At 36.4% G+C, this 27,144-nt stretch overlaps 1 protein-coding gene across 2 annotated transcripts in view; it reads left to right on the top strand.

The window, feature by feature from the left end:
* The window catches only part of ERBB4 (erb-b2 receptor tyrosine kinase 4), a 4,056,904-nt gene that overhangs the window by 2,766,561 nt on the left and 1,263,199 nt on the right, over positions 1-27,144 (top strand). For both annotated transcript variants that reach the window (XM_044075709.1, XM_044075708.1), the window contains exon 10: positions 12,122-12,195. In XM_044075709.1, the coding sequence (XP_043931644.1) occupies positions 12,122-12,195 (74 nt within the window). The remainder of the gene's footprint in view (positions 1-12,121; positions 12,196-27,144) is intronic.

The raw sequence follows: 27,144 nt of genomic DNA, 5'->3' as shown, positions 1-27,144 counted from the left end.
TAGAGAAAAACCATAACATTTCTAGGCAAGAATTCCAATTCATGTTCACTCCCAATCCTAGTTTAGCCAAGTTTCTTGGAATTCCTAAAGTGCATAAGAATGTTAATAATCTACCATTCTGACTGACTATATCCAATAAGAAAACAAAGACTGAGAAAATCGCAGAGTATATTGACTTTGTTCTATACCCTGTTGCTCAAGCCACTCCTTACTATACCAGAGACTCTTGGGATTTCTTGTTACACAAAGCAGACTTTGACTTTTCCAAATGTATTATGGTCACCTTGGATGTGGTAGCGCTGTATACAAGTATTCCCACTTTGAAGGCCTGAATTACATAAAGCATTTCTTATACAAATTTGCTAAATTCCCCAAAAGCAAGACTGATACCCTTCATACCCTAATGTCCCTGGTGCTACACAATAATCTTTTCTATTTTAATGCTTTTATGTAGGAAAAATGAAAAGGAAGCTAAGTGATAGAGTAAAGGAGTATAATTTTGCAGTCAGGAATAAAGACAATATTAATGCTTTGAGTAAACACAGTATGTCTTGTTCCAGGTTCACTAAATTCTTATTCTTTGTACTGGAACAAATCGAAGATTTTTTTGGAGACTCAAATGGTTTTCTCCAGGTGCAGAAGCTGAGTTGGCAGCTTCGTTTGGGGGCTGATTTCTTCCCACTGCCCTTAAATGGTATCAGTGATTTAATGCTTGTATTTTCTCACTGTATTACTTACTTGAATTCATAATACAGTTAGTGTTTCTTGTTATTTCATGTTTTTTTTTTTGTACTACATTTACTATTTTCTCTAGTTTAGCTTGGATAGTATAACAAGTTTACATCTTTTGTATTACTAGATATCTTTGAAAGAGCAGTTTCTAATTGTTTTTCTATTCAAGTGTATAGAACTGAGCATATTTACAGTTTAGTCTTTGCATATTCATTAGCTATAGGGGCGGTTTTTACTTTTAAGCAGTTTGTAAAGGAAAAGTTACACTGTTGAATATTCATTAGGGTATACAGTACTTTATACAGTAGAAGCATGTGTAATTTGATCAGTCTTAAAAAGTCCTGATACAATAAAAGGACGAAAGCTTATATGCCATCAACATTTGTGGAGCTATTTTTTTCTATATTTTTCATTCAAGTGCAGAGACGTTTTAAATATATTTATTATTTTTCTTCTGTAATCTGGCGGTTAAAGGTTTTTATATATATATATATATATATATATATATATATTATATATATATATATATATATATATATATATACATATATATATATATATATATATATATATATATATATATATATATATAGATGTAGATTATATATGTGTGTATGTATAGATAGACATTTAGATACAGATATATATATATATATATATATATATATATATATATATATATATACTCAGACATATTTATATATTTTATATTATAATAGTAATATATAATATATTATTAAATTATAAATTATATATTTTATATGTATATGCACACACAATATACATGCATACCTATAGAGTAAGATTTTGCTTTTATACATATCTGTTGCATTACTTTTTTTAGCAAATGGTCAGTAAAAAAGAGAAATATCTGTCCTGCATTGTGTGAAAAGTTAATGTGAATAGCTATAGAATAAAGATGAACGACGTGAGAGTGAATTCTGAATAGTATATACCTGTCTATAAATGGATAACATTTAATATCTAAGTGCCTGTTAACTAGAATTGTGCATGCTCAAAAAATCATTAAATAAACCAATAAATGAAAGAATGAATGAATGAATACATTTCCATGTTAAACAAACTAATATGAACACATTATACAAATGGATACTGAATCAGAACTTGAATTACACAATAATCATTTTAGATGTGTTCTGTTACTGGCATCTTAGATATATTCAGACAGAAAGGTTACCCATATGCTATCAGACCTTTTTCTACACATAATAAGTGTCATAGGAGCAAGATTGCAGCATTATAATCTTGTGTATGTTTCCAAAGGAGCTCAGACACATTATTTTCAGAAATATAAATGGAAAATTACTATAAATGAGGAAAGTTAGCTTTCTCTGTTCAGAATATAACTGTATTTTCTAAACTTGTCTGTTCTTTACTAATAATCACATGTGATAATTGGAATTCTGTTTTATGCATAGAATTTAGTTGGTAATAAAACCTCTTATAAGTCCCTTTTATTTGACAATCAGTTCATTTTATGAAATGCATTCAGTCTTCACCTACTGTTCAAAGAAAGGCAATAAAATACAGGAGCTTATCTGAGGCAGAGTTGCTAATGACATCACCTCCTAAAAATTTGCCTCTTAAACTTCCCATTTAATATTAGGAGGTGAATAGTCAAACTAAAGTCAGTATCTGTTTATTTTAAAGCCCGTGTCAGCTTGTCAGAACTCGTTATTTTCAAACAATTTGCTGTTTAAAATCTATTTATAGCACTAAATGTAAATCCATATATTGTGCATGTTATAAAGTATCAAGGCTCATTTTTTTCCTCAGTACCTTATTGTACAGGCTACTTAAACCACATTGTAAAGGAACAGTCTATGAATATCTGTACATATCATTATGAGAAATTCTGCAGCAAATTTCAGAACGGAGTTGTTTTCATTAAAAGTCAAGGCTCAGTTCCAACAGACTTGCTCTCTGTATAAATCACCGGTTAACTGAAAGCATGTCTTTTAGAATCTGGCCCCCAGTGTAAGTCTGTTTATAGATATGTCTTACACTGTAAGTCACTTAAATGAGAGCACATCTTTTAGAACCAGGGCAGACTTACACTTACAGGAACACCTTTGGATTCTGGCCCTCATCTTTTGCCACTTTTTTGCTACTTTGCTTTCTAATTTCAGTTCTGAAGTGCAGAAACTGAGAGAACATTTTGAAATGTTATATTAAAGCAAAATATCTTTGTTACTGGGGATTATACATATGTGGTACTATAAGGTTCTAAACTTGTTATATGGATACCTTACAATTGTTTTTATATGTCAAGAACATATCAGAACACAGCAGCAACAGGAAATATTATTCTAGTCCACATTTAAAATCTTGGCATCACAGGCAAAATGACTTACAAATAGTGGCATGACTAGAGGTCTGTTTCTGGGTTACATTAAATGTACAATAACGTATGTAATGCTGTGTTCACCTTTCTTAAGTGAGTTAGGATTTAAGGTACAGAAGTAACACATTGACTTCATAAAGTGACACTGATCTTTATTACTTTGCTTTTATTTGCATAATAATTTAATTAGATTAAGTAATAACAACAAAAACAAACTTTGCTCCATGGTTAACCCAGTCCACCCATAAACTAATGTTTAAACAAGACAGCGCCTGGAAAACCTTTAAAAAACTACCATTGTCACCTCCAAACCTTTAGGAACCTAACAAAGAAACGAGTCGATCTGGACAAAAACAATACTATCAAAACCCACTAGATAACCCCGGCTCAGACATGAAAACGTTTTGGAATAGTATCAAAAAACTCTTACATCCAGGCTACCCTCCCAGCCCCTGTCCTAACAGCTCACCAACAGACACTGCCTCTTTTCTTAATTCCATCTTCATCGACTCTATAAAAAAGTTAACTAAACCTGACAACACCTCCCTCTCCCCTTCTGATCCCCTTCCCTCTACCAATTTCACCCAGGTTTGTCTTAAACCTGTCCCTACAGCATACATGAAATCTCTTGTTACCTAACTGAAAATCCACTCTCCATCTGCTGACAACGTACTGCCTCTGTTCCTTAAACTTACAGCTAACTCTGTTGCACATCCAGTCTCCTTATTAGTAAATAGGTTAACTCAAGAGAATACAGTCCCTGAAATCTGGAACAAATCCTGTGTCATACCCCTCCACAAAGGTGGTAATTCAACTGAACCAACCAACTACAGACCTATCGCCATACTATCCCCCTTATCCAAAATTCGAGAAAAATGCATTCATAACCAGATTCTCAAATGCATCATACAAGACAACTTGTTAACTCCCACCGAAAATGTTTTCTGTCCTCACCACAGCACCTCTACAGCTATCATTTCATTTACACAGAATATCGCCAAAGCATGAGACAATAACAAACTAGGCTCATGCCTCTTCCATGACCTATCTAAAGCCTTTGACACCATTTCCCATAACTTACTTCTCTCAAAACTTTCTTCTCTTAACCTTTCCTCTTCTGCTATACTATGGTTCTCCAGTTACCTCTCCAACAGATTCCAATCCATCAAATGGCTTTCTGGCTCCTCCCCCTTCCTCCCACTCCAATAAACAAATAACATAGACACTTCCTGTCCAAACCTCTCAACAATACAATATGCAGACAACTTCACTATTATCTCATGCTCTGATAACCTTCCCCACCTTCTTGCTCTTACTCAAGATTCCCTCCTTTCAGTTGAAATATGGCTGACCAATAATCAATTACTTCTCGATCCTAAAAAAACAAAACTTCTACTCTTCTTCCCCAAATCACTACAGCAACATAAAAATACCTTCACAGTATCTTCTCTTAAAATTACGCTTATCTCTGATGAACCACATGCTAAGCTTCTGGGTGTAATCATAGATGATCAACTAAAGTTTGACATATATATTCAGCAAGCCATCAAAAAGACCCACCAAAAACTCGGTCTCTTATACAGACATAAAAAATACCTCACTATTATCGCTAAACGTTCTCTAGCACAGACTTTCCTTCTCACAGCCTTACTCTATGCATCCCCTAGTCCCACCAATATTCAGTTACCTAAACTAGAAACCACCTACAACAAAAGAGCCTGAATCGCTGCCAACCTTCCCTGTCGCTCTCACCACTGCACAAAAACCTACAATGGCTTGAGCTCCATAACCAACTCCTCCCTCCTCAACTCCACCTCAAACACACTATCTTAAATCAATCCTTCCACTGTCCTTCCCTCACGAACCTCATCACTCCCTATTCTCCTAAGTGTAACCTATACAGCACAGACCTACACGTCTTAGACATCTACAAACTCAGTAAAAATATTGGCAAACTTTTTTACAGCCACTCCATCGCGAATGCCTGGAACAAACTTCCTCTTTCTCCAAGAACAAACAGCAACTTTTTTTAACTTCAAAAAACTTCTAAAGGACTTATTTACTAATTCCTGGGCCTGTCCTTGTCCCACTCCCACCTAAACTACTCCCTCTCCCCTTCCCCTACCCCTCTCAGCTCTCAAACTTTACCACAATTACTCATTTAAGGTCTTATGATATTCTACCAACCTGAATTTCTCTCTGATGGTAATTGTTAGATGCTGCTTAAACTCTCAATATTATGCTTGTATTCTAACGTATTCTTCTTCTTCTTCTTTCGGCTTTTCCTGATTAGGGGTCGCCACAGCGGATCACCTGTCTGCTCATGACTGGGAGTAGAGTTTTTACAGTGGTGAGTAGCCAGCCCAGTGCCCAACCTTACACAGAAGGCACACACACATACATACACACACACACACACACACACACACACACACACATACACACACACACACACACACACACACACACACACACACACACACACACACACACACTCATACCTAGGGCCAATTTAGAGTGTCCAATCCGCCTACAGCATGTCTTTGGGATGTGGGAGGAAACCGGAGCACCCAGAGGAAAATTAATTTTTGTATTTTATTTCTCCAGTGTATACACACGTGTATGTTAACATTGTATAATGTTTTGCAGCCCAGCTGGACTAACCTGGTTAAAAAAAGTCAAATAAACAAATAATAAATCATTAACATTTTGAAGGTTTCCTAATACCATAATCGAAGAATATAATATTTATCAGTTATTATTGGCCTGGCAGTTACACATTTAAATAACATTTCTTAAATAGCATATTTCTATACTGTAGCAACATCTTGAAAAATATGGCATCAACATAGCATATAAAATCATGGGTCAAACCATGTTAATTTTCAGTGTCTTTTATCGAGATAAACTTAGTTCTGAGCAATGTGTTAAATTTATGAGTAGTAACATGTCTTAAATCACTATAATGTGCTTCAGATGTATAGTTGTAATATAGGATTGCAGAACTCTATAACATGAGTTAAAGAGAATTTTCCTTACTTCTTACTCTGTTTACATCTTGAAAAAGCACTAAGTAGTATCATTTTATTTAAGTAATGTGGTGAATGAATATGACAAAATAATAACACACTTTGTAAACCCCTACCTCGATACCAATAAAGAGACAATTATAGCCATTGTGAGTAGTTTACCATGCAAACCCATATTCAATGATAAAAAAATATAAACAGTTATTTTGCAGACTAGTAAACAATCACCAGCCAAATCAACTACCACATGCAACGTTAAGCATACCACTCACTGTAACTTAACCACAAGCCAGACCTTGCAGCGGTGTACTATCGCTCATTCTAACATAGGACACAAAACAAATAGAAGAGGAAAGGGGAAGCAAAAGAGGGTTTGCTGAAACCAATCCCTTTAATGCCACCCACCAGCCAGCCCAGAGGCAGTCTTTTACCCCTTTCCAAAACTAAAAATTTTGAACCAAATCTCTAAATAATAAACAAAAATGTGCATTAAATAAATCTACACCAGTCACTCGAATAGACATCATCACAACTGTACAAACTTGAGCCACTTTAATCAAAATCTCTGTGATCCAAAATCTGCAAACCCAACCTAGCTGACACACTATGATTCCCAAAAGTCTAGCTCTCATAATTATTTTAAAGCTATCAGCCTGTCTGCCTACCAGTCTGGGGATAATATCCAGCCAAACCACTGATGTCTGAGGAAACTTATTCTTCAAGACCACCAAATCCTTTACATTCCTCTTTGGTTCTGATCCTAAATCATTTCCACCTAACTGAATTACAGTGATATGAGGACTGCCTAATGCTGAATACAGCTAGTTCATTCTGGATAACAACTGATACCTACGCATTCCTCTAAAACCATGCCAAATTACATTCCATGTACCAGGATCAAGATCGAACATACTTACACCAGCTCTGATCAGCACTTGATTTGTCTTCAGGGTTGCCAGATGTCCCTATTTGGGCGGGACTGTCCCGAGATCAGCAGCCTGATCCCGAGTCCCGCACTGCCGGTTTAAATCCCGAGCAGCCTCCGCTTTGTTTTTTTTTTTTTGATTGGCCCTTATACCTGCATACGGGCCAATCAAAAAATAGCAAAACAGATCTACTTCTGTTTAATGCGGAACTGCGATGTTTCGCATTAAACAGAAGCAGCTCCGTGCTTACAAAAATAAACACAGAGCAACTTTTGTTTAAGGCGGAACTCTGATATTCCCTGGCGTGGAAGCGGGGATGACCTTTTTTTTTTTTTTTTTTAGTCTTCACTTTTGTTTGTCCCTACTTGGCCAGTCGGAAATCTGGCAACCCTGTTTGTCACCCAAAATTCAAAAGAATGTCCCAAAATGAGGATCTTGTCACAGTTTAAAAACAAATAACATAAATGTTTACCACCTTAGCATAATCATCTAATGTATGACAAAAAAGCCCATGAAGACCATTATCCTGTCCTTTTTATTAATAAAGCAATCTGCCTTACTCTGCTAAATCAGAAGTTCAACCTATGTGAAAACAATGAGCTGAAAATCTACATGCAGAAATACCCTGGCTATCAAAAGCCTTCCTTAAAATGACAATAAACTGAGCTGTTGATATGAGCCAACCTTTTGTAGTCTGAAAAAAAAACAAAGTAGTTACATCATAACTAGCTAAATGTTTCCACTTAAGAGCCCACAAAACTGGATACAGAGATTTTTTTTCTGAATCCCTACATAAAATAGCCCGATGCTTTGTCCTTTTTGGCCAGCATTCAACTAACTCCTGCCAAAGCAGTGCAGCAAAATCTGCAACACAATGCTCTTTCCAATCATCTCACCTAACAGCTTGCCAAGTCTAAAAGCTCCTACATTCATGAATTCTAATAATGTTGCCCACATAACACAAACCTGAAAAGTTGAAGACTGAGTATAAAGTGTCTTCAACAGCACACCCAGTAACTGCTTGTTTAATGTGCCATCCTCCCTCAGACTGTCTTCCATCTCCCAAATCGTCAGTATCCTTTCAACCTTCTAGAGTCTAATGGCATCTCTTAGACCTACCAACTTTGCCACCACATTAAGAATGGCTAATTGGAATCTTACCATCTGAAACTCCTCCCCCAACTCCATCTACAGACCAAATGCCTAAACTCCAGAACAGTAGACCACACTCTGTCATGACTTGGTAACACTCTGATGTACTCACAGAGCTATAAGCTCCCTACATAGCCCTTGACCAAGACAACCAAACTAACCAGGATGGTATAGTGTGCCAATGTTTTACACTTCCTCAAGAAATCCCACTGGCTGATCATCTGCTGTGGTACCAAACTTCAAAACATGCAAAAAAAAAATGGAAAGAGGTTGTTAGCTGTCATATTCAACCACCTGGAGAAATGCCAAGTAGAAAAAGTAAGATTAATCCTTAAGCTCTGGAAAACCAACTTCCTCAAAGCCATCAGCACCAAATCAAAACTAGCAGATTTCTTAGTTAGAACCTGCACCACAGCCTTATTGTTGAAATGGAAAACCACCTTGTCATTTCACAATTTCTCCAGCAATATTATTGAATTAATTGAAATGGGCTTCAACTCTAAAAATATGGTGTCCTTCCTGCAATCCCTTCGTAACTCCACTGGCCATTTTGCTACAATTCGAGCTCTGTAAAAGTGAGCCACCATGTCCACCCCACCTGCCACGTCCATAAATAACAGGAAATCCTCATCAGAGAGCTGATCCTCCTGCCAAAAGGCAATAGCATTAAATATTGCCAAAACGCATGCAATAACTCTGTGTCTGCCTTTGCATCCCTGGATACCATGACTCTATGGTGTTTGTACCTCCCCACTTTTAACAAATTAGATATTTATCTGCAAAAAATCTTTCCTGGATATATCACCCTACAAGTAAATTTCAGTAGGCCAGGTAGCTCCATTACATCTTTAATCCAAACCATCTCCTTGCTTTTGAACACCTCAGTCATATTCCTCAGCTTATCCAAGTTCTTCATTGGCAAACAAAACAAACCCTATTCTGCAGTCATTATTAAACATTGAAAACTTACACCTTTATTCAGGCCCTATGACTTGTCATTGACCAAGTGAACACCCAGCTCACCATATAAATCCTTAAAACATTACATATCTGCCTCTGCCTCCTCTTTATCTTCACAAGTCAACAAAAAAAAATCATCCAAGTAATGGAAGGCCTTCTGTTTAGCAACTCTCCTCTACCAAATCCAGTACAGTGCAGTGTTAATCATTCCAAAAGTTAAACACACTACCACACAACCCATTGGCATGGCTTTGTCAAAGTAATATTTCCCAGCCAAAAACATACTCAACCAAAACCAGTCCTATTCCTACTCCTTTCAAATAAGCAGAAACTGCGAAGCTGTTTCAGCATGCAGCATCACCAACTAGGGGTCTCTGAAATTCTTAATAACCCTGACTGCATTATCCATATTTGCATACTGCTCCTGAACATCTGACTTGGAGATGCAGTCATTCACCAATCCACCTTCAGGATAAGAAAGATAGTGAATTGACCTAAACTCCCTTGGGCTTTTCTTGGGAACCAAACCCAATGGGGAAATAAGGAATGGTGGTACCTCAAAAGGGTCTAAAAGCCTGACCAACTTAACCTTCATCTCCAGTAGTCCCTGAGCCATGATGTCTCTTCCTTTCACTGGTTTCAGTTTTTACATCACAACCCCCACCCCTATACTAGATGTAATTGAAAACCACTATGTAAACCCCTGCACTAATGCTTTTGCTATGTTCTCATCATGATAATCCCTTAACAATGCCACCAGCATCTACATGTTCATTAGAGAATGAGAAGGCCCTTTCTTGGCAATGCCCAGAAATGGCTCAAAACACTTTCCTCAATGAAAAGTACCCCTCCATTTGAGCCTGCCATCATATGCCTACTAGCATCCTGGCATTTCCAGGCCCCTCTGAAACTTCCCCCTTCCTTAAGCCAATGCTTCATTTCATAAAGGCTCAACAATTTGACCCAGTATGAGTAAACCTTCAAAATGGCCAAGACCACTTCCCTACATTAAAAGTCCATCATGATGCTGCCTTCTCCCCCATGTCTCCCATGTATGGTCTCCTTTTGCCCCTGCTCTATACAACATAGTCCTGACCAACATGTCAGCATGTCTAGAATCCCAGTGCAACTTAACCCCATCTGAATAGGAAATCTATCTGTAATCTTCAGCTAAATATAGCCTGTTCATAAGGTAGGCGAGCAGTTACTTTTTTGCACAGTTAAATGATGCTCTCTTCATGATTGTCTCATTCAGGTTATTGACGTTGTTTCTGCTGGTATTAATAGCACATTAATCACCTTATCATGATTTCATTTATTATTTCAGCAAATGTGAACCTCTTATTATAGCAGGCATAGTCTACTGTGTAGTATGAGAGAAAGTAAGGCAAAAAAATGCACCACCATACAAACTAATAAGTGCTTAGCTATTCTCCCTGACATTGGCATTGAATTATGCTTTCTCCACACCTGTTAGGTTGTATTGTCAGGTGTTGTGCTCAAGTTCACTAATAGTTATTGATATAAATATATGTAGATGTGTGTGATTTTTATATTTATATATATATATATATATATATATATATATATATATATATATATATATGTACAGTCAGCTGTTGGCATTCGAGTTAAAGTATGATATCTATGTGTATCTCTCTCTTGCTCGCTGTCTCTATATATAGCCTATCTCTCTCTCTCTCTCTCTCTCTATATATATATATATATATATATATATAGCAGAACCTCAGTTACGCGAATACCTAAACGCTGACACATAAATAGCGAACCGCGAAAACACAGAATGCCCTGAAGTGCAAAATTCAAAATATCGAATTGTCATAGTTGGCCCTTATCCGGTATAGCTCCCTAACGTAAATGTGCAATAGTTACGGACCTTAGGGTTAGGGTGTGCGTTAAGGTAAGTGCATACATAATAATACATGCAACCTTTACTTTAAGGTTAGAAGTAGGATTATGTTAAGTGTATGTATAGTAATATAGTTGTGTAGCTGAATGTATATGTAAATTATACTTTTCCCATAGTTGGGTGCTGTTTGTTTATAGTTAGATACATTTGTGTGTAGTGAGTGTTTGATTAGGATATAGGATATAGGGGTGAAGTGTAGATATGGGGAAGTGTGGATTATTTATTTTGTTTGGGTAGGTAGTATGTAGCGGGCAGTGGGGTTGGCCAACTATGGCAATTTGATATTTCGAATTTCGCACTTCAGGACATTTGGTGTTTTCACAGTTTGCTATTTACATGTCAGCCTTTAGGTATTCGCGTACATGAGGTTTCGGTATTTTAATATAGACCCATATATATACGTAATGTATGAGATGCAATGAATTTGAATTAACTTCATGTTTAAACAAAGTTTGAAGCAGTAATATACATTGAAAAGTTTAAAGGGGAACAACAAATGTTTTTTAGGATAAGGTGGTTGGGTTAAATGTTTAGAATTTTAGGAATTTTAGAAGCTTTTTGTTGCCTTTTAAAACGATAATATGAATGTATTACTGTTTGATATCAGGTTGAGAAAGTTGCCATGGTGAGACTTTTTGCTACTAATTGATTGATTGATGTATGAATGTTAATTAGTAACCTAGTTTGGTTTAAAAGAAATTGTATCATATCTGAGTCTTTGTCTGAGGAAGTCTCACTAACAGTGAGACGAAAAGTGCTTTACGTCTATTTGTGTAAATAAAGACATGGATTTATTCATCTATTGAGTTGCCATTCACTTTTGTTCTTGTTCTTGGCTGCTGGGATCCCCCTTTTTCGCTGTTTCAGAGGTGCATTTGGATTTGTTCATGATTTTTACTATTTATATATTCACAGCTATAAATAAGCTTGTAATATAAAAGATAATAAAAATAACTACCTTGTATGAGATAAGCAACCATACTAATCACATAATTCATTAATATGTTTGCTTTGTTGAATCTTTCAGAGATGCTTACCATGGAATTAAAGCCCTTGATCCTGAGAAACTGAACGTCTTTCGAAATGTCAAGGAAATAACAGGTAATTTAGTAATTTAATATCGATAAAATCACCTGCTATGTTTTACAAGAGATAAATCACTATAGAAAATAGTTAATAGCTTTTAAGCAGCCATATTCTGGTAGAATACAGTTGTTGTGAGCTGGAGATTCATGAAAGATGCTAGTGAAACACTTGCACATGTTTCAAACCATACATTCCAAAGACTTTTCAAACGAAACAATGGTAAACAATAAATGATTTCATCAAAGAATAACAGCAAGATATTGTTCAACTTTTCAAGAGGACTGAAACTTATCTAATGATCTTGTATCAAAGGAGGCAGTGGCATTTAACTAATAGTGCTTTACATTTGATACTGTGGTTGCAGTTATGAGGTACAACTTGCCATAACTCTGTTTCCCTTGTTATGTCTGATATCTGTACTGCTGGTTGCAGCCACATATACTTTTCTTGCTAGCAATAATCCTGTACTATTGTTTGACTAATTCTCTCCATTAAAAAGTATTCCTGGTACAGAGAAAAGTTGCTGATCTAGGAAGGAAGTAACATAAAAGGTCTGCATACTAAACTAGAGCTATAGAATAGTGACAGTGTCTTGAACTAACGACAATGTGTTCCAAGATTACTGCAGCTTAAAATTTCTACGGCTCTTTCCTATAACCGTGTCAAGAGATACGTCCATACTATTTGGCATATCACAATTATACAATTCCACTCTGTAATGTATTGTCACTATAAACTCCAAGTATAGGATGGTTTACTTTTCCGAAGACCTTTTAGATTTCATATAGAAAGTAGATTTACAAATTCTCATTTTTTTGATATGTTGGCAGGGATGTACTTCACAATATTAAAGTATCAAATCATCAGTCTCAAAGGATCAAACCACAAAAAAATAAATAAAAAAAAAAAACACACTGCTTGCATTTTTGCAGGGAACAAGCACTCCTTTACTCCCACACCTCCTGCTAGTTATGTATACCAATGTATGATCCAACCAAACCAAACACACACACACACACACACACACACACACACACACACACACACACACACACACACACACACACACACACACACAAAATAAATAAACCAGCAGCACCTCGGCAGCATAATAAATAATCCAGTAGCACAATAAATTGGCAACATAATAAATAAACCAGCAGCACAATAAATAAACTGGCAGCACAATAAATAAATTGGCACTCGGCAGCATAATAAATAAACCAGCAGCACCTTGGCAGATTAATAAATAAACCAGCAGCAGTCTTGCTTTACCTTCCCTTCCATGCTTTAGCTTCCGTTTCTAGAAGTAACTCCATAAATTCCAGCTACATTTTAACACTCCAACAGCCTTGTGACTTCCAGAAATGCATGTGCATTATGTTGATGAGCCCTTGAGCTCAATTCCAACAGGCTGGCAGGCCATTTCACGGAGCTGATATCATTGTGCACGTGATGATGTCAGCTCAAAAACAAAATTTAAATAAAATAGCCAGGAAATTTGAAAATTAAGGGGTGCCACTTGGGAATTGTGGCACTCCATTATTTGGACCTCAAAACCAGTAAAAACTGAGTAATTCAATAAGGTTGGGAGGTATGGAACAGACCAAAAAATTAGGGAAAAATCTGGACATTATGAGATAATCTAGGCAGTTGAGAGGTATGTAGCCAATGGTTCTGCATAATAGAGCACCAATCCATAATATTTAAAACAGCAGGTTTACTAATACTATAAAATCATTCTGACCTAACTCACTCCTTACTTGTATATCATCAAACATCCTGCACTGTAAGATGTTTATTCTGTTAACCTCACAGCAGGATAGAGCAATGGATCCCCAAATTAAGGAAAAACCAGTGGAGAAGGAAATATCTGCTCGGTTTCCATATGAAGATACTTTGGAAACTTCCATAGGAAACCATTATAAAATTTCAGTTGGAGTTGCACAGCAAGGGAAGGAACAGGAAAGTGTGGCAACTCTGACAAAGTCAGAATTGTGGAGTGATAAGCCAATGAGTTCCCATATGAAAGAGCAATGGATGACACAGGATGAAACTGCAGAGAATGTGGCACAGGAAGATGCTGTGGAACTTTCTGTAGAATGCCCACAGGAAATGGAGAACAAAGAATGTGCCCTTAGTTTAGAAGAAAATGATCTAAGAGAAGAGTTGCTTGATTTAATAGAGAAGGACAGACATATTAAGACCAATGAAAGAAATAGACTACAGAAAGTCAATAAAACACACAAAGTTAGAACTTTGATAAAAGAAATGAAAACAGTGATGAGGACTGTTCAGAGATTTGTGTGATAAAACAGAAGTAAATAGGCTATATTACTGTGCAGCTAAATTAATAACAGATAGTCTTACCAGAAAAAAACAGGTAAGGGAAAGGGAGGGGAGAAAGCAAATTCCATCAAGAAAGTATCAGATAAAAATAAAGTGTTAGAAGTGTACAGAAGAGGGAACAGATCAACAAAAATACTCAGGAAGATAGCTATGATAAAAGCAATGCACAGTATCAGAACAGCTCAAAATCTGCCAAGCACTATTGCAAATAATAAACTAAAAATATCAGCATAGAAAGAAAAACTTAGAAATATGCAGATGAATATAAAGGAAAAGTACAAAATAAGTAATTTATTGATGACCCAAAAAAGCTTTATAGAGAATTGGAGAACTAGGCAAAAAGAACTGAAACACCACCAAAAAAGAAGAAATAGAAACATTTTGGAGAAATCCTGTGGAACATAACAAAGATGCTGAATGGCTAGAAGAAGTAAAATAAAAAATAAGACGGTCAAATGTACATGATATGAAATGGGGTGAAGTAACAGCCAGAGAGAATTAAACAAAGTTAAGAAATGCTCCTAAATGGAAAACCACAGGCCCAGATGCAATACCTAACTTCTGGCTAAAAGTGTTAACATCTTTATATGAGGATTTAACCATAAGTAAGAGCCATTTATATGCACTCCCCTGAATAGACATCAACCTGGTTAACAACAGGAAAAGCAATACTTCTCATTAAGAGTGAACCTACAAGCTATCCTAAAAACTATAGACCAATAATTTGCCTTCAGATGATGAATAAACTGTACACTGGAATTTATGCAAACTGAGTTTATAGTCATTTAAAAGAAAATTCAATCATGACAACAGCAGAAAAGGGTAAAAAAGAAAGTCATACAGAACAATGGATAGGTCATGGCTACTATTTGGCTCCCAAAAAATAACAAAGTATAAAAACTTCTCATCTTCTTTTTCTGGATGATTTAAAACTTTATAGTTCATCAGAAGAGGAACTGAAAGCACAACTGCAGTTGGCCAAAACATTTTCAAATGATTTAAGAATGTAATTTGGTCTTGATAAATGTGCAAAAGCAACCTTTAATGCAGGAAAGCTGCAGCAGAAAACATCAGCCTTGGACAGGAATTTCATATAAGAGAACTTGAGCAAGAGGGAGTATATAAATATTTGGGAATTGATGAAGGATTGACAATAAAACATGAAGAAATGTGAATAAAACTTAGTAAGGAATATTTTAGAAGACTAAAATTACTACTGAAAACAGTGCTAGCATCTGGGAACAAAGTCCAAACTATAAACCAATTTTCTCTTCCCTGTCCTAACTTACAGTTTTGGAATAACTGACTGGTCCCAAAATTGTTGTGTCATTTGGACAGAAAAACAAGAAGGATATTTCATGCTCATCAAATGATTTATAAAAATGAGTGTATACCAAGACCATATATTCCCCATTCTGAAGGAGGTATGGGCCACTTCAAAACTGATTACATGTATAGATCTGCAATTATAAGACTGCATACATATTTGCTAACCTCACAAGATCCAATCATAGTGAAAGCTTTAAAACATGAGGAAAATAAGTGTAAGAAGTTTAGCAGAAAAAATTGTCAAGCAGGAATGGGAATCAAACCAGGCAGAAAAATGGGCAATGTGGAGAAAGGATACCCAGACAGTTCTAGTATTAGCAGCGGGTCTTATAAAAATAATTTACATTTGTAAAGCCGAAAGACAAACAACAACAACAACTTAGATATGTTACCAATACAGGTAACTCCACACATCAAAACATGCATTCATAATGCCAACTGAGTAGACCAGGAACCCTCAATGTCTGCCTGAGGTACAGATAATGAATAATAATAGCAAAACATCACCATTGTTCAAATTTTGTCTCAGCATAGGTACAGAAACTGTATTTATAACTAACTAGCATAACATACAGGATTCTGTTTGGTCTTCTCCTTAAAAAGTTAGAGCTGCCCTCAAAGTATGAAGAAACAATTATTTTATACAAATAGTTAAATGAATTACTGGGCTAAGAAATTACTCTAGTGAATTACTTTCTGCATTTTAGTCAAGACTGTGTCCAATTATCGGTTTTCACAAATTTGCTCTGTATCCAGTGGTGGCACCATTGTGTTGAACTTTAGAAAAACTCTTCCTTTAAGATGCATTTCTGTTTCATAACTGACTCAAAAGAGTCACTGATAGTATAATACGTCCTATACTGAACAGCACAGATGTGAAAATGTTAAGTTTCTTGCAGCCTGTATGTCCCTTTTGGAATGGTATGACGTGGCTTACTAGTGGCTTGTCAGTTGTGTGACAAGTGTTTTAAAAGTCATAAGTTTCAGAAAAAATGACATTGCTATGTATGTATCCTCAGCACTGTGCAAACAATTTTCTTATTTTACATCTTGGTTGGCATGGGGTTTGCATTGCTGTCACTGCTTATTTGGATGGAAATTTAAATTTCACTTTTGCATAAAAAATGAGATATTGCTTATAATCTCCAGGGGAGTGGGCACCTTGGTTCTGGGGAATATGACCTAAATTTTGTCTAGCATTTGTGCCGTATATTTATCTTCCATACTGACAAATATCTTAGTTATTTTTTTCTGAAGTCCAGCAGCATATCTTATCATGCTTGTGGGAGGCATGACAAAACTGTAGACATGACAAATGAACAACTCATGCGCTTCATTTATCTATCAGTAGCGGATCTTCATTGTCACTATCCATTTTTCCATCTTTTCTTGCCACTAATGAATCCCAGCTATAGCTCAACACCATCATGACCTAGAAATTGTAAACTTAAGTGCCAGCATTCTCTTTAGAATGTGTTTTATGATTTCCATCTTAAATATTCCCCTATTAATACAGTTTGCACTATTTTCCACTTTAGTTTTAAACCAATGTCACATGATGAGATGGTATGTCCGTAGAACATCTCTGCATCTCTTCTGTTCATCACTGTGCACTCTGTCTGCATTTTGAGCCATTTCTTGCAGATTTCTTTAGGGTGTGCATTCATTAAAAAAAATTTGAATTAGCCTGATGTTTATCTTTAGATATGATCCTCACAAATGAGCACATCTCTCTAGGTCTTTTTTGCACATTTTTCAACTGGAAAAAATCATCTGTACCTCCCGTAAAGTCCTTAGAATTTTATTTCTAAAATTTAACCTCCTATATAAACTTTGAAACATAATCTTGTGAAGTCATGACAGTGAAGGTTGACCTTTCCAACTCCAGTATGTGTATCTGTTTTCCCACACACCTGCTTACTGACTCTGAGACTTCTTTACTCTAAAGTAGGTGAATAGTCTGAGGTTCTGCCACTTCTGACATAGTAAACACTACCTTTACAAGCACTTTCACATCTGAAGTTCAGGGAAACCACTAACATTCTCATGACTTTTTCTATTTCATCGAATACAATAAATCCTGAGTGAGGTTTACAGTGATAGAACACCCAAATCTTCCTTCCCCCCATTTGTCTGCATATTACCAACGCAGATGCCAGCTCATCATTTCCTTCCACAAAATGTATCACCTTATACTATTAACAGTAAAAGTCATCTGCCACCATTCCATGATCCACACAAGCTGCCCTAAGCCATGCTAAGGACCAATACTTCATCCATTATCAGAACCACCTTATACCTTGTGTCATCTGTGAGCAGGCTAATCTTAATTAGGAGCCCTGGTGTAATTTCTTCTGCAAATATGCAGAATAATATAACCCCAGCACTCATATATGTAAGACACCATGGGGCAGTGGCTTTTGGCTTGACATTTTCCCGCTATCAGTTATATTTTATCTCCTGTAGAGTAGCCAGTTATTGAGCCACTTCACCTTTTTGGATTCACAGTCCATACATTTTAGCTCATTCATTTACTGCTTATGTGGAAGACTTCCAGAAATCTTTTGTGTATCAAGAAATGAAGAGATCATTTGTATTTCTTATCATATATGACAGTGACTTGTGTATAGAAAAAGGAAAAACATTAGACCCATTAACAAACTGGTATGTAAATTCATGTTTAACCCTATTCACTGAACAATTTGTTTTCACAATTCTGACAGTTTACCTTGTGTAATCTGTTTTTTTTTTTTTTAATTTGATCTGCAGTTCCTGACTCCTAAATGATCCTTTGAACATGTGAGTCATAGCTTCTTTGGCTCTTTCCTCTATTTCCACTTGGGATCCTAAAGGGTGTACTGCCGCTGATCCACTCATTGCATCTGCCACTGATCCACCCATTACATCTACAAGCTCCCCTAGTGCTTGAGAAAGAGCAGTTCAACTGTTTCCTGTGCCATAGCACTAATTTGTTTTCTGTCTTCTTTAATTCCATCCTAATCACCTTCCTGGTATTTCAACTTTTTCAATTCACTCTCTACCTTTCTGATTTTTTTTTACAGACACTAGGAGAAAAAACCTGCTAGGCACATCAGCCTGCTGCCTTACCTCTGTATTTCTTCCACATCCACTCATCAATTCTCCTATAAATCTTAAGTATTATTTGACCCATTCAGTTCTCCAACAAGAAGTTACTTATTTTTGGGCTGATATGACTTTTTTGTCTATAATTTTCTTTTCTTCATGTCCTTAAATCTCATTAAACGTGTCTGCACTCTATTTTTCCAATATAACCCTCCCAGTCCCAGATCATGCCTTAGCAAACTGTTTCCATACTGGCTATTTTACCATAGCACAGTACCATTCCCTATTGTACTAGCAACAGTTCTGCAATTCATTTGATTGATACCACACCATTACAGTTCATTCATGACTGGTGGTCACTTTCTCCCCTTCACGTCCTTTGCCTGTATTCTTCTCAGCATATTTTTTCCTACTGTGCTCGTGTCCCAGATGGTTACCCTAATTTTACACCTGCTGTCAGACCATGAAGTATGTGTGGGTACGACTAACTATAAGTACCCATGCATTCTTCTTGAATCTGGCTCACACCAATCCTTGTATAGAGATACAGAAGCATGGAAACGCACTTCTGCTTTGCTGTGGTGCATCTACAGTCTTGGATAGGTAAATTTTACAGATAATATATTAATGTAAGTGAGCTGTGAACATATCAGGACACATGAAATGAATCATTTATATATGAATAACTAATGGACTGTTATTTATTTATTTTACAATACTACTATAATGTGTGGTATATATTCTGAAACTGCATCTTTTTTCCTGCTGTAAGAGATAAAGTATTACAGAATTCAAAGAATTGGAAATGAAAGAGGGTGATAGATACAGATCTGGGAAAATGGGAAAAGAATGTTGTTATACAACATACAACAATGTTCAATTATATGGAGAAGAAAAAGGAAAATATGTGCACTGGTAATGATGTAGGCAACTTGGCTAGAAATCTCAGCTTCCTGTTCACAGTTTACTTTCACGTTGCTACTGCTACAATGTATCTTTACTCCTCTAACCCTTACATCAATCCCTCCATTTACCATAAGATGAGTTAGGCTTTAATACAGTTTAATACCTCAGTTTCCATTTAAACTTCCCTGTTATAATCCTGGTTCATACAGTCCATTGAATTTACTTCCTATTTCTAAAATGCATATGCACAGAGGCTGTCATTCCAGGCCCATAATCCTCCACCAGTACTGTCATCATCTCCTAAATTCCAGGAAACTGTTCTTTTCTTCCTGTTGCTGTCAATCCTTCCATATAGGCTACAATATTTGATCTTCTAATTTTTAAGAATAGATAGACAGATATTTAATTTAGAGATAGATACATTTAATTTATTATATGTGGTAGCCATGTAATGCTTTTTCTTTATTCAGTTATTTGCATTTTTTTGTCTCTCTTGGGACATTATATAATTGGCCCAGCCCCCAGTGCCCCACTTCCACTCAGGGTCTTTCAACTTGATCTCCATGTCCACTTTGCTTACTACGATACTATTGGGGCCACTTGTGTACCCTAAGGCTGTCCTTGGGGCTCGGCCATCTCTGCTTCTGCTCTGTGGGAATTTATTTTATTTATTTGCCCTGCCCATTTCCCTGCTCCAACACTCATGCTTGCTGACTACATTTTGGGTAACTCTCCTCTTTGAACCATACCTCCCCTAAGGGACCTTCACCAACAAATTCCATCCAACCTGGGACAGGCATGATCATCCCTCCCTGCCACTCCATCATTCACCTGATTTATTTATTCATTAATTTGTTGACGATATAAGTGGGCTGATGCAACTGGATAGCTACTATGAATTATCTGAGAGTATTAGTCGAAAAGAAGGTTGAATAAATTACAAACTGGGCAAATAATAGAAAAATATAGGAAAAGAGAGGGAAAATATAAGAAGTATCAGATTAAATATGACACTTAATTAGAGAATTGCATGTTGCAAATTAAGACAGTTGTCAAGATACTAAGTTTTTAGAATTATTGTCTGGTACCCTTCCTTGATGGGTCAACACCTGTTATACAGTTCGCCTATCACCTCTTCCAAGTGTGACTTATATTTTTAATCTTTCTGTCGCAGAGGGGGTTTCACTGATTACTGAACTCTTCTTGTCCCAGTCCCTAATGAAGTCACTCAGACAGCCTTCATACTTACTCTGTATTTTCTAATGTCTCTGCTCAGCAAATTATTCATCTGGTTTTCTTTTTAACAGAGAAGGCCTTCCAGTTAACATATGATAGATACCATGTTTCACTACCATTACAGAATTCAGTAGGTCTATAATGCATTTAGAGTCCTCTTCAGTATAAAGGATATGCTTTACTAGAATACAAAGATAAACTTACTGGAGTCTTCATTGTCATTCTAAGGAAATTAACACTTTTAACTATACTGTCAGATACCAGCAGACTAGGCCATGGATATCAGCTATTTTTCTCAAGCCAGTAGTAAGAAGGATAATGTCTTACCCTTGCCACTTACTGTCAGCTGTTCTTGATGGGGTAAATTTAAATGAAGTTAAGCAATTCTGAGTTACATCCATGACGATTTTGTGGCGATGATCTTCCAGAGATTTGGTCCACTCTAGTGGAGAGGATTTTATGCCTAGAAAAATACTGTCTGCAACTGATATAAGCTTTGGCATTTGAATATCTGAAGTATTACAGAACTTAGTAAGTGGCTTCTGTAATCAGAAATTATATTGTGAATACCAATATAGTTCAGTATTTAGAAAGGATCACATTTTTCTCCATTTATATGCGTATTATCTTCAATAATTACTTGACAGTTGTTTTTACAGTTTCCTTAGAGTCACACTTATGTCCAGTTTGTCTTAGCCCTAACAGCAAACAACAGCAAAACAATTGCTTTCGTTGCATAAAAAGAGAATCCAATTACTAGTATTTAATCTATTGCTGAGCCATGCTCATATATAAGAACGAAATATAGAGAATGATAATTATTGTTCATCTTTAGCAGAGAAAACACGTCTATTATATTGCAACCGATCATTTTACCAGTGCCTCTGTTTCCCAGTTTCTTTTAACGCATTGCCTTCAACCAGCTGACACTTATCAAGTAATGCCAGCAAGAGTGAAAAAATACATACTAAAGATAAGGCTGTTTTTATGCAGTTCTGATAGAATTTCACTTGCATGTTCTGAAGCATGACCTTCTGACAGTTTATTGGACACTGTATCTTTCTGCATGATATCATCTTTTGACAGAGACTCATACAGGACTGACAGCAATCTTCCCTCCATGCACTGCCTGTTAATGTGTGTTTATGATCAGCAGTTCATAACTTAAATGGAAAAATGAATGCTGTGTGATAATCATGCTAGTCATGAACCCATTTTTCCACTTTTCCCCAATGCACTTGCATAATTAATTGTTAAAACGTTGCAACGGTTACAGTACTTTTTAAATCTTTACAGTTCGAGTTATTTAACATTGTCATGTTATGTATTTTGTCAAGTTATTTTATAAACCAGAAATCTGTGCAGTGAGTTTTTGGCATCATTATCTAAAAGTAAAATAATAGAAACAGAGCAACTCTGTTTAAACCACCCCAATAAAATTAATTACAACAAGAAAAAATAATTATTTATTTCATTATAACAACAGTTTACTACTAACAGCAAATAAAGGTTTAGTACATCAGCCTTCAGCCATATTGAAAGTTGGCATTAAAGTTATTATGATCAAGGAATGGGGTGTTTAAATGACACACACACACAAATGTAAAAGTGCAGTGGTTTATATATATATATATATATATATATATATATATATATATATATATATATATGTGTGTGTGTGTGTTGATTAGTTGTTAATCTTGATGCTATATAATCAAAAGTCCTTTGTTTACAGCATTTAACATTTAGATAACAGTGAGGATCAGTGTATAAGAATTCTGGGTACTTACGTATTATCGCAACCACATTTTTAACGCAAATAGTAGTTGGTTCCCGAGCCTGAAATATGTTCCTTAATGTTTTTAAAATGTTACATGGTATGTTTTCTTTAACAGTCCAGGCTGTTTTCTGAACTGTTAGCAATAAATGTAAAAAAATACTGTTGCTGTTGGTTTATTAAGTGTACTGCCAGCATGTCTGTTATTCCATCTCCGCCTGCTGAAAGCTCCTTTTTTCCTGAGAGCAAATGCAGTCAAATGATGGTTATAATGAAATTTGCCCATCACAGCTGTGTCATTATTCAAGTGTGACTTGTACAAGGCAGTATGTTGCTTAGTTTAAGAAACATGTAGCGTGACACTCTGCTTTCCTAGAAAAAAGGCTGTTTTGAAGCAGTGCTAACTGCACTTGCTGAGAAGTGCGCACCACATAGAAAGACAAACACATACAAAGAGCAATCAACATTGTTACAGCACTACTGAAATGAATAATCACTTAAGTACTATCTGGTTTTGTCTGAACATGCCAGCATCACACAAATAAACAAAATCAGCACTGCCAACTTATTCCTTGAAAAACGAAACCACAATCATGTGTCAACCTCATCCATGCTCACTTTTTAAAAGGATTACTTAGGGCAACTTAAGCATTGCACTGGCTGTTTGCAAGTATGTGTACACATTTCTACAAAAGTAGTAGTTTACCAAAGCCATATTTCCTGTTTCTGTGTTTTCCTTCGCTGAAGGATTCGTTTCTCATGGTCCAAATATCGCATTCATCACTCATACAGCATCTGTGACACTTCAAGCATATGTCTGTAATGCACACAAAAAGGGGAAGATCCCTTTATCAAGATTTTGTGTTCCTGAAGGTAATCCCCACTTATTAGCCACCAGTAAGGAGGTGGAATAACACCTTACAGTGTTTTATGCGGTCCTTTGTAGTCAACATAGCAATTTTTGCAACCGTGAAAATGTGGTTGCGATAATACGTAAGTACCGAATTCTGTCTTATAGGTTGCAAGTCTGTAGTTCAGTCCTGCTTTTTGGTCACTGTGTACAGTTTGCACATTCTCACTATAGGTTTTTTTTACCATCAAGTATTTTCCAACTTTTTCAAAACGTGATAGTTGAGAAGCTACTCTGTCTGTATATGTTGCATATACCTTTGTTCTTGTTATGGGCTTAGATTATAGCTGAAAAAGGGTCCATGATGTCGGATTTACTTACACAGTAAACAAATGAATAAACATACCTTGATCTTAGATATTCTTTAAAAGTGTCCTCATTAAAGCACAGCTTATTAGTCACAGCATCACAGGTGCATATTTGTCTTTTCATGGTGTTTTCTGAGATGGCCAAGTCCTTTGTACAACCTATATGGAAGGCTATATCCCTATCTCCTATATATTTTCTTTACAATACTGTTACAGGAAAAAATGGAATAGCTTTGTTTCTTTTAAAAAATATATCAAAAGATAAGTACTTCCCTGTATCCCTTCCCTGGCAGCTTCAGAATCTCACAGGAGGAAGGCTGCTAAGAAATTTAAAGAAACATAAGCTGAAAAAAAAATGTTATTCCACCTGGACAAAAGTTTTTTGAGGCATACAAAGAGCACAGTAGAGAAATGACTGTGCCAGGTATTGCTATAGTTAGAAAATCAGTATTTTCAGCTTGTAGCTTCTCGAGCAGGTGCACAGGTAGTAAGTAAGCATGCAGCACAGGAAACCACTGAGGAGGATAGCCCAGGCTCTGCAAAACACTGTCTAGTTAACTGACTTTCTCATACTCATACCATAGGCAAATGGAGGCTGAGAGGATCAAACCATGATCTAGAAAAATCATCTCCTAGCCTTAATTCTGTCTTCTGTCTGTCACTCTAGAATGCAGTTGTCACAAGTGGGATCCATGAAGAATATAGCCAGTTAAGCCTATTAGATAGAATATGCAAAAGTGTATTTAGTTAGTTTGTTTGTTTACCAGGATAGTACACTGATTACCATAAACCATTTGCAAGCACAGCCTGGGTGAAGAAATTCACCAAAAAAATAAAAAAATAAAAATAAATGCATAAATAAATAAATAAATAAATAAAACAGAACAAAACAGAAGGTAGAGAATTCCATTGACAATTGAAACAATGTAAATATTATTAACAGAGTAGAAAAAGAAATGTGAATCAATTTGAGAGAAGCAGCAAGTGAGAACAGAGGGTCGAAGTAGAAGTGATGCAGGCGTGAGGGGAGTTAGGGGGTGTCTCCATCAAAAAAACACTTGCTGTCAGATTTTTGATGGGGGAGTCTTTTGAGTTGTACTCTGAAAGTGGAAAAAGAGGAGACTTCTTTTAAGTGAGGTGGGAGGGATTGCCAGATTTTGGGTGTAAGAATGGAGAAGGAATGGTAGATACAATACAGTTTGGTTTGGATGTCTGATGTGATGGAGATAATTGTGAGAGGTTGCGGAGGTTGAAGTGAGTGGTTTTATTATGGAGTTTGGCTACAAAAGGTGGAAAGGCACCTTATTGAAGTTGTTTGAAAAAAAGTGACCCTAAGAATAACTCATCTCTGTAGGAGACTAGTAGCCATTTGGCTTTGGAGAGAGTGGTTGGTATTTGGGGGGTGGGGGGTGGGAGACTGGAAATGAAGCAGCAGATTTTATTTTCTATGGACTGTAGAATTGATAAGTATTTTTAGAGGCTATAGATATAATTGAGATCCCATATTCAAGTTGAGCAGGACTCCAAGAGGCATGGTTTTAATATTGGTTAAGGTCTTCATCTCACAGATACAAAGTACAGTGTTTGATTCTGGCCTCTTGCTATTGGCTAAGCTTGTAATAGTCTACTGTTGGACAGCCTACTATTTAAATATGAACCTAGGGTCCTTTTTCAGCTCTAGCTGGTCTGGAGAGAAAGGCGGATATTTTAGAAAACTAGAATAAAAGAGAACTGGTCTTTTTCCTTGTTTTTTCAATGTGGCTTTGGAGTTAAGTATCTGGTCTATCTATTAAAGTATTTAAATGATATAATTGTTTCTATTGCAGAAGCATTAAGATCCGCAATGTTGAGATTATTCTGAGTTTTTTTTCAGCTTTAACGAGGTTCCAAATATCATGCTTTTTTATTTTTGTGGGGTTTGGGAGTAGCTTAAAGTTGTTAAGCTAAGAATGAAGGGATTGGAGATCAGAATGAAACTGAGTTTGAACAGCTGAATGTGAAGGATTTGTTTGAAAGATAAGCATGTCATCTGCATAGAGAGTTATAGGAAGGTGAGAGAGGTTTGAGGGTAGTTTGCTAATAAAGACTGAAAACAACAGTGGGTAAGTACAGATCACCGAGGCACTTCTTTGTTAATGGGTGCTGAAAGTTATCGGGATGAGTGCATTTTGACTCTGAAATACTTATTTGTTAAGAAATGTTGGAACCAGGTGAATGTGTGGGGCTAACTCCAACTTCTTGGAGAGGGTGAGAGAGCAGGAAATGGTCAATAAGATCAAAATCTTAGGCAAGGTCAATGAAGCAAACTCCTGAAATATTTCCTTTATGCATGTTGAGATGGCGCTTATCTGTAAGTGACCATAGCGCAGTCATTGAACTCCAGCTAATCCAGAATCTATGCTGCTTAAGAGTGAGCAGGTGTTACTGTTGATGTAAGGAGACAGTTCTGAATAAGTTTAGCAACTATTTTCCCAAGTGAAAGGAGAATGGAGATCGGGAGAAGTGTGAGGCATTTTCTGGCTGAGGCTGTTTGGAAAGGGTTTTGCCAAAAGCAGTTTTCCATTTGTCTGGCATTGCTTTTTGAGTTAAGCAGAGATTATAAATATGGAAAAGAGGTATGGTAAAGAAATCTTTGCAGAATGAAGTAAGCCAAGGGAGTAGGTTGTATGTACCAGTAGGTACATCCAGGGGTATGTTTTCTAGTAGTGGGTCAAGGTCTATGTGAGTACTTTTCTTAAAACAGAATGGGGGATAAAAGGAGTGGGTTTTGGTGAGTTGTCAGAGAAGTAGAACTTACAGTACTAGGGAGAAAGCTGAATTCCTTGAGAAGGTCAAAGGTTGACAATTGGTCTTCAGAGGTCTAGATGGTGATGGGGTGGAGGTGAGATCAGTGGATTTTTGACTCATGAGAAGATTTACTTCCTGCCAGAAATGTTTGGGTTTGCCTACCAGAGCAAGTTGTTTGTTTTTGAAATAGTTGATTTTGTGCCTGCATATGGTCTGCTTAGCTACGTTACATAGAGGGGTAAAGGCAGTATGATTTTCTGGTGAGGAGTTTTTTCCTC

Source organism: Protopterus annectens, chromosome 6.part1 (genome assembly GCF_019279795.1).
Source record: "Protopterus annectens isolate FY-2018-M chromosome 6.part1, PAN1.0, whole genome shotgun sequence".
NCBI lineage: Eukaryota > Metazoa > Chordata > Ceratodontiformes > Protopteridae > Protopterus > Protopterus annectens.
This window is presented reverse-complemented; position numbering and strand designations above follow the sequence as displayed.